This window comes from Myotis davidii, unplaced genomic scaffold (assembly GCF_000327345.1).
Source record: "Myotis davidii unplaced genomic scaffold, ASM32734v1 scaffold161, whole genome shotgun sequence".
In the NCBI taxonomy this organism is placed as follows: domain Eukaryota; kingdom Metazoa; phylum Chordata; class Mammalia; order Chiroptera; family Vespertilionidae; genus Myotis; species Myotis davidii.
The window spans coordinates 1,552,003-1,560,328 of record NW_006291567.1 but is presented as its reverse complement, the minus strand read 5'-3'; the positions used below and the strand labels follow the sequence as shown (position 1 = coordinate 1,560,328).

General features: G+C 44.0%; 2 protein-coding genes across 5 annotated transcripts in view; one reads left to right on the top strand and one right to left on the bottom strand.

Moving 5' to 3' along the window:
* RS1 (retinoschisin 1) overlaps window positions 1-8,326 on the bottom strand; it is a 42,955-nt gene that overhangs the window by 10,521 nt on the left and 24,108 nt on the right. Inside the window, exons 4-6 of one of the 4 annotated variants that reach the window (XM_015564884.1) lie at window positions 6,749-6,890; window positions 4,106-4,301; window positions 2,012-2,169 (exon numbers count right to left, since the gene is read on the bottom strand). In XM_015564884.1, coding sequence (XP_015420370.1) covers window positions 2,017-2,169; window positions 4,106-4,301; window positions 6,749-6,890 — 491 coding nt within the window. In that variant the 3' untranslated portion in view covers window positions 2,012-2,016. Of the gene's footprint in view, window positions 1-1,579; window positions 2,170-4,105; window positions 4,302-6,748; window positions 6,891-8,326 lie in introns of those variants that run through there. The other 3 variants (XM_015564883.1, XM_015564882.1, XM_015564881.1) reach the window with 3 other exon arrangements.
* CDKL5 (cyclin dependent kinase like 5) overlaps window positions 1-8,326 on the top strand; it is a 118,373-nt gene that overhangs the window by 104,549 nt on the left and 5,498 nt on the right. The window lies entirely within an intron of this gene.

Genomic DNA, 8,326 nt, shown 5'->3' with positions numbered 1-8,326 from the left:
TATACAGCATGAGGAGAAGAAAGAGACTGTGTTAAATATGAAACTCCTCTAAGCCCAATGACACCAGGGAAGAGATTGGGGATTTTAAGAAGCTGCTCACTCACAGAGAAGGTGAATGTGATGTCTAGAATCATGTTAGTGTGAGTCCAGTCACTCAGCATGGTGTTTGAAAACAGTAACTTGGAGAAATGAGCTGCTAGCAAAGGGTGTACTGCATCAGGGCCAGGATAGTCAGGTTCCCCAGTCTTGTTGAAGGGCCCCATTCTCTGATTCCACCCCCTCTCATCTCCTCCTTTCAGATCCTCTCCTGCCCACCTGCCATGTCATTAGCCTTTCCCAGGGAAGAACCCAAAAACTCAGACTGAGCTATAAATGACAAGGGAGTCTTAGACTGTCTTTCCCCAAACTCCCTGCTTAAGGAGCTTCTCCAGAAGGAGAAGGCCACGCCCATTCCTTCACAAGGAGGTTGCAGTCAGGAACAGTCAGGTCTGTGTGTTGCAAGGCAAGGTGTCAGAAGTTGGAAGGTGGGCTCACCAGGGGTGTAGTCACATCTACCTTCTTAGGACATAGGTTCTGACTGCTTCCTACAAAGGTAATGGGCTCAGCTAATGGGCCTCCTCCACATAGCCAGTGATAGCTCCTGGGCCAACTGTTTTCAAAGTGTTAAGCTTGTTGAAAACAGTGGCCCTAGATAAAGGGAAATTCTGGTATGTTCTGGTCATTTGGCGTTCCTATATACAGTGGGGCCTTGACTTACGAGTTTAATTCATTCTGAGACCAAGCTCGTTAAGGAGCTCGTTAACTCAAATTACTCTATCAACTCAATGCAAAAAATTGGCCGAGAAACAGCTGGTATCTCAAAAATCGTTAGTCGACAAAACAGATTGGTGGTTGCCTGATTTGAGAAGTGGGTGAAAAGGGTAATGGGGTCAGAAGATTCATATTTCTCTAGGCCACACTGGCCTGGGCTGTAAAGTATATCTTTAAATTGCATACTGTCTTTCCTATTAATAAAATGATTATTTAATCCCTCCTCTTGAGATAAACTTCCTCAATTCCTGATTAAAAAAAAGATTGGGAGGTCCTTTTCTTTAAGTTAAGAAGTCCTCCATGCCATCCTATATACAGTGGGGCCTTGACTTACGAGTTTAATTCATTCTGAGACCAAGCTCGTTAAGGAGCTCGTTAACTCAAATTACTCTATCAACTCAATGCAAAAAATTGGCCGAGAAACAGCTGGTATCTCAAAAAACTCGTTAGTCGGGACACTCGTAAGTCAAGGCCCCACTGTATAATGAAATGCTACTTACACGTGCAGCCTGAATGGGCTCTATGTAGTGGGAGCTCTGGAACCCCCCAATCCCGGTGAACATGGGGGTAAAAGCTCAGCAGCTGAAGCCCTTCTGCCTGGGGCCTTTGGTCTTGTATGGCTCTCAGGAAACTAGGGCACAGGCTCACGCCCACTGGACTCATCTCACCACCCAGTCACCCTGAAATCCTTCACTCTGTGTCCCCGGTGCTCTACAGTCCTCAATGGTCATGATTTAATCAAAACTTAGAGAAAGCTCACACTTGCTCCTCCTTTGCATTCAAAGCCAAGCTTTATGAAACATTATGTTCCTGTTTTGAATAAAGCAAAAGAAATTTCAAATGATCAGGGCTGCTTTGTGTTCCCTTGGGACTCCACCTTTCACAGTATTGCTGTGACAAAACAAAACAAAAAAAATAGCAGCCAATTACCCCTGCTACTTAAGCTCTTGTATGAAAATTGTTTTTAGAGACATTTTCTTTGTTCTTATTTTCTTTGGCCCTGAGTGGGGAATGTTTTTTTTCCTTTCATTTTATTCTCATTTAAATTGGAAACTATATCTTAAAAAGTGGAAAGAAACATTCTCTACCCAGCTCTGCATCTGAAAAGAACTTGTAAAATGCCACCTCGCTTGTCACAGGTGTGTGTCAGGGTCTCCGTGGGCCACTCTGCACCCCCCACCCCTGCAGGCGCCCAGCTCGCAGGTGTCAGGCACACTTGCTGGCGCATTCCAGCAGCTCCATCCGGATGGCAATGCGGACGTGCCAGCCCAGCGGGATCAGCCGGATGAAGCGGGAAATGATGGGTGGCCGCAGCAGGTTCTGGACTGTGGAAGTTCTGTCCGAGTTTCCATAGAAGACCTAAAGAAAGGGGTGAAATCCTGTCTCCATCACAGCCAGGGAAGGAAAAGGAAGACTGATTCCTGTCTGGAGCTGGCCCCAATTTGTAACTGGAAAGTCTCAGAAAGTGCTTAAAGTACAGAGAATTTGCAGATGCCCCACAAAATCTGATCTTGACTGGTTGTTAGCACCTATACGCTCCAGACCTCTCTGAGTCTGGAGACATCTAGAACTGCACTGTCCAGTATGGTAGCCAGTAGCTACATGTGGCTCTTTAAATTTAAAGGACTTCAAATTGCAATTCATTTCGTCGATCATAGCACCCAGGCGCAACTCAAGTGCTCAATAGCTGATATGGTTAGTGGAGGTCATATTGGACAGTGCAGATAGTAACATTTCCATCATCTCACAGAGTTCGTTTGGATGGCGCTTATTTTAAAAATTGCCTCTTGATTTTGCATTTTAATTCTTTGCATTTTGACAAGAATTTTGAAAAGGCCCACATCACACAAGAGGAATCTTCCCATGTTCCAAATGTATTCAAAGTGGGACTCAAGTAAAAGCTTGTGAGCTGGCTCTGCAGTCGTGAATCATGAGCTAAAGCTTAATGGTGTGTCTCTACATCGATACAAATAGCAAGGACTTTCTACACTTGGGAATATTTTTTAAAAGAAAAAAACAAACTAGAAGGAAGATTTGCAAGGAGGAGGGCAGTACCCAGAGAATAGAGATAAAGGGTTTGTTTTGTGGTTTTCAGGATATAATATGGCATGATGCAGTGGGTGAAGCATAAAAGGTGCAGTGGATGTTTGGCTGTATTTCCAAAGAAATTCATTCCCTTCTGGTATTATCTTCAGAAAAAAAATTGACCTCATCCATCCACAAAACAAGAAGGACCTCATATGCATTATCTTACCCTTCTTCCCAATAATAATGCCCCACATCCCCTTATCTACCCTATTTGCCCTTGAACCTATTCAAGGCAGCAGCCAGGTGCAGAGGGAGGATGGAACAGGCTCTTCCAGATTGCACAAGTACCCAACGGGCACTTTGCAAAGAACCTCAAGGCCTTCAGAAGCACAGTGCTTGAAAAGAATTCCCAAATCTTTTTGAAAAGCCAATAAGAACAAAATTGGAACAAAATGCCCAAGTATCAAGCTGATTTTACCTATTGTGTTCAAACTCCTTAAAATCTCAACCCATGAATGTTCTTGCTATACAAATTGGCATCAGAGAGTACAAAGCCTTTTGATTTTCAGCTGCACGTGTCTACTTAATGTGGTTAAATGTCCAAATTAACTGGGAGAAGTCCTCACAGGCAAAAGGGCAGTTAGTATTTCCAAATAGCTAGTAAATTTTTAGTTTCTCATAAATATACATTATAGATAGGTAGATATAGGTAGAGATAGATAGGTAGATAGACTTGTGTTCAGTCTATGATGAACAAGAGTTGGGTCTTGGTGCTCAGTGGTTAGTGGCATATAAAAGTTTAAGGGCCTCTTCGTCTGCATAGCTGGAGTCGTTTTAAACATTACTGTAGTTTAGTGACTAACTTGCTGGGTTGTCCAGAGCTTCCCAGCTGTAAGTCTCCATCAGTAGTAAGGAGGAGCCATATCTACATCAATGGAACAGGACCTACCTGCATCAGCAATGGATCATGTCAGACCTATGCAGCAAAGTGTTCAACAATCCGATGAATTTGGAATAGCCCAGATAGTTGGCTTTGATTATTCAAGCAACTATATGATGGTATGAGAATTCAGACAAAGATTTCTTCTGCATGCAAGAGTGACATTAATTTGCAGACAATCTACTAGGCACCAGGGATATAACAAGAAAGACACCTGCCTTGGGGTCAGTGCTCTGACAGAGGGTGGTGACGGGAACACAGGGAGACAGCAAAGAAGAGAGTCCCAGAGAGTGTGAGCTAAGGTGATTCGGGGTAGGCCTGACTTACCCGGTTGTTTCCGGTCTGGTCCTTATAATAAATCCAATTCAGGCTCTCATCGGTCCTGTACTGCACACTGTATTTGGTCATCCACTCATCGATGTCACAGCGACCCTGGGTGAGGATCCCTGAAATCACCTTGACCTCCTTCAGGTCTATCTGTAACCACTGGCTGCTGTCCTGGAACTTGGAGAGCCAGGCACACCTGCCAGGGACACAGAGCATCAGCAGGAGCTTTCCCTGTGAGTGCCTCTAACGAGCCTGGAAACACTGACTTTTGAGGAGATGCCAGCATCTGAAGAGCCCCCTCTCCCGCTAAGCTTGGGTTGAGCTACAATTTGTGAAGCACCCAGAGGCTTGTCTCCAAGACGTGCCCAGCCTCTGTGACATCCTCTTTCTCCTTGCACCTCTACCACCCAACTAAAAATTGTCAGATTCAACTAATTTGTCAAAGAAATGCCTTCAAATGGAGCTGAAATTATCTTTGGGGCATGGTTGAGCATGTCTTTCTTCAATGCATGGTTATTGCACTCATCAGCCCCCTTCCCTTTTCATTAGTCTCTCCTGATGTTTCTTTCACCATGAATCTTTTGTTTTTCTTTAATATCACTCATAACTCCCTTCATACATATCTGCATCTCCTTTGTGTGCTGTCATGTGTGGCTTTTAGGGAGTGTCTACGATGTGCAGAACAGTGAGATGAGTGGCTTTGGGAGGGCTTTTGACAGTTAAAGCTAACCAACCTTGAGGAACTGATTTGTTTTTTTTAGCTTTATCCCTCATAAATTGTGGAAACCTATAGCTCCCCCACTTTTTAATTGCATATTAATTAGCTTCTCAAAACTCAGTCCTTGGTTGCTTTCTCTTCTAATTCCAGACTTGCTCCTCACGTGGCTCTGACTTTCTACTTCCCCCCCAAACCTTTTCTAAATTCCAAATCCTGAGACCCAATTGCTAGCTAGTCAACCTCTCCCGGATGCCAGAGCATCTCAAATGAAACAAGTCCAAAAGTGAGTTATGAATTATCCCCACCCGAATCCCTCCTTCAGTGCTACACATCTCTCTGAATGCAACCCCTGTCTTTCCAGGTCTTCATGCCAACAACCTGAGAGCCATCCTTGACCCCTTCCTCTCTGTCACCTCAATCAGCCAATCGATCTATCGGCTCCATCTCCAAGTGTTTGTCAGTCATTTACTTCTCTCCATTTCACTGCCACCATACTAGCCCTCAATTGTTGCCTGGACTGCCACCATAGCTTCATTAGTCTCCCTGGATTACCCTTGTCCCCAAACTACACAGCTCTCCCTATAGAAGCCAGAAGATTTTTTTAATTTTCTTTTTTAAAATATATTTTTATTTCAGAGAGAAAGGGAGATGGAGAGATAGAAACATCAATGATGAGAGAGAATCATTGATCGGCCACCTCCCACACACCATACACTGGAGATCAAGCCTGCAACCCAGGCATGTGCCCTGACCAGGAATCGAACTGTGACTTCCTGGTTCATAGTTCAATGCTCAACCATTGAGCCACACCGGCCAGGCAGAAGATTTTTTTTTCTTAACACAAATCTGATTGTGATACTCCCCAACTTCAAATTTCTCTGAGTCTGCTAATTGTCTCCCAATAGCCTCTTCCCCTCTCCCTTTGGTAATAGAACCCCTGAGTTTTATCTGGGCAAATGGCCACCAAACAAAGATCACATTTCTTAGTATTTCTTGAAGCTAGGTGGGGCTATCAGACTAAATTTTGGTCAATGGGATATGGGCAGAAGTGGCCAATAGGGTTGTCTGAATCCTTAAAGGAAAAGTGTGTGTGCTCTGCTCTCCTTTTCTCTCTATTGATTAGAATGTGGATGTGACAGTGGAAGCTAGAGGAGATAGCTTCCAAGATGGGAAGCTTCATGTTAAGGATGACAGAACAACAAGGTAGAAAGAATCTGGACCCCAGATAGCTCCGAGATGCCATAAGAACCTTAGACTGCCTAATGAAACTTTTAGATGAGCAGGAGACACACCTCTACACTAAATCTCTGTACTTTGGGGTTCTTTATTACAGCAGCACAAACCTGCATTCTAACTAATGCACATTCAGGATCCTCCCATTATCTCTAAAGTGAGGACCACACTCTTTAGCGTGATTTTAAAGGACTCGCGTGATCTGATTTCTGTCTGCCTCTCCAACTTTGCCTTGCCTGTGTCTAACCTTGCTGGACTTCTTTGCAGTCCCTATCCATGCCCTTAAGTGGTCTTTACTGATGGCCTTTACACCTGCTGTATCCTGTGCCCACCCCCTCACCTGGCCAACTATAAGTCACAGGTTAAATATATTTTCCTTAGAAAGCTCTTCCCTGGTGCTTCAAATGGACCAGGTGTTTCTCCTCTATCTCCTCCACAGCACTCATCACACTAAGTGATCACTTGTGTGATTATGTGCTTAGACTCCTTCTCCCCCTCTAAATTGTGTGCTTCTTAAAGGCCAGGACCTCATCCACCTTGTTCAGTGCTCTATCCACAGTCCTTGGCACATGGAAGGCATTCAATCAATGTTTGTTGAATAACTAAATGCATTTTGTTTCACTCATTTATTACAGAGACCTACTTTTTCAAATCACATAAAAAAAATCAGTTGAGCTGTCATCCCTGCTTACCCAAAGCCTTGACTGTTGAGCCGGGCCTTGTTGGCAGTCCACGACGAATACCAGCCCATGTACTGCTCTGGGTTGGAGCAGGTGATCTGGTCTGGTGTAACCTCTCCTGACTCGAAACCCAGGGGTTTATGATAGGGGCATTCTGGGAAAGGAAAAACAATGCCCATCAAAACATTCATATTGCATCACAATACTCAACAAACATACCGAAATGACAAATCAAACCGTCCCATCTGAAGATGAAGTAAAGGAATTGCTATAGAGATTCAGGACATTCGTAAAAGCATGGCAGTGGTTAGGGGTAGGTTTGAGAAATACTTCACCTCCTTCACAAACATACAGACCTAAAAACTAAGAGGTTTGCAGCGAAATGTCATATTTAAATGCCATACTCTTTATTTTCCTCATTAATACATCAGCCATCCTATCTGATGACATCAAGGTCCCTAATTATTCTTGGGCAGCATATTATGGCAATTATAAGGAAAAAAACAATGGTGAGAGGCAGGAAGGCAATTATATACTGAGACTGAGTTCCCCCTTGTAAATTGCAGTTGTCTCACTAGTCTAATGGGGGGCGGGAGGGAGGTGAAATGTGCTTCAATGAATTTTGAATAAAGAACAGTAGGAAGGAACTGCTTTTCTCAAGAATAGCCAAAGCACATTCTTACATGTTAATTATCTGCTGTTTCTCATGTATTTTCCTCTCACATTTAGTGTTGGTTTACCTGGTCAGAGACTGCCAATTGACATCCAAGTATCCATTCTCCACCTTTCTTGCAGTTAGAAGTCATGTGATACAATTTCTGACCAGTGAGATATAAAAGGATGTTTGCTGGGGATTTCTGGTAAGGTTTTGCTTGCCCCTTCTTTCTAACTGTTGCCTAGAAGCAAGACTTAATGGCTGGTGCAACAGTAGCCATCTTGCACCATGGGGTAAGGCCAAGAGAATGGCAGAGACCTCAGCCCTGTTATCCTTAAGCAAATCCCTACCCCTAGTCTTTTTACCATGTCAGTCAAAACAAAGCTAATTCAATAACCCACTATTTAGGGGGGCCTCTTATTTATAACCAAACCCAGTTTCTACCGAATTCCTATCTATCCTATCTAATAAAAGGGAAACATGGTAATTAGCGTATGACTGCTACCCTTCCCATTGGCTAATCAGGGAGATATGCAAATTAACTGCCAGCCAAGATGGTGGCCGGCAGCCAGGCAGCTGGAAACTAACATGAGACTTGCTTGCTTCAGTGACGGAGGACTCCAACATTCCCTGCCTGCCTTGCTGGCCTCTGAGCTTGCAGTTTGAAACATTGTAACAAATATAGAAGCTAAACAAAACCCCAGAAACCTGCTTTCACCTGGCTGGGGTCTCAGAGCTGGAGTTATACATTGTTTCAATTATAGAACCCAAACAAACCCGATACCTGCTTTCAGCAGCAGAGGCCTCAGAGCTGGAGCCAGAGCTAAAGCTGGCCCAGAATAAAAAAAAGAAAAAAAGGAGCAGTTGGGAGCTTCAGTCACCCACCAGCCTGAAAACAGCCCTCAGCCCCTCACCCAGACTGGCCAGGCACCCCA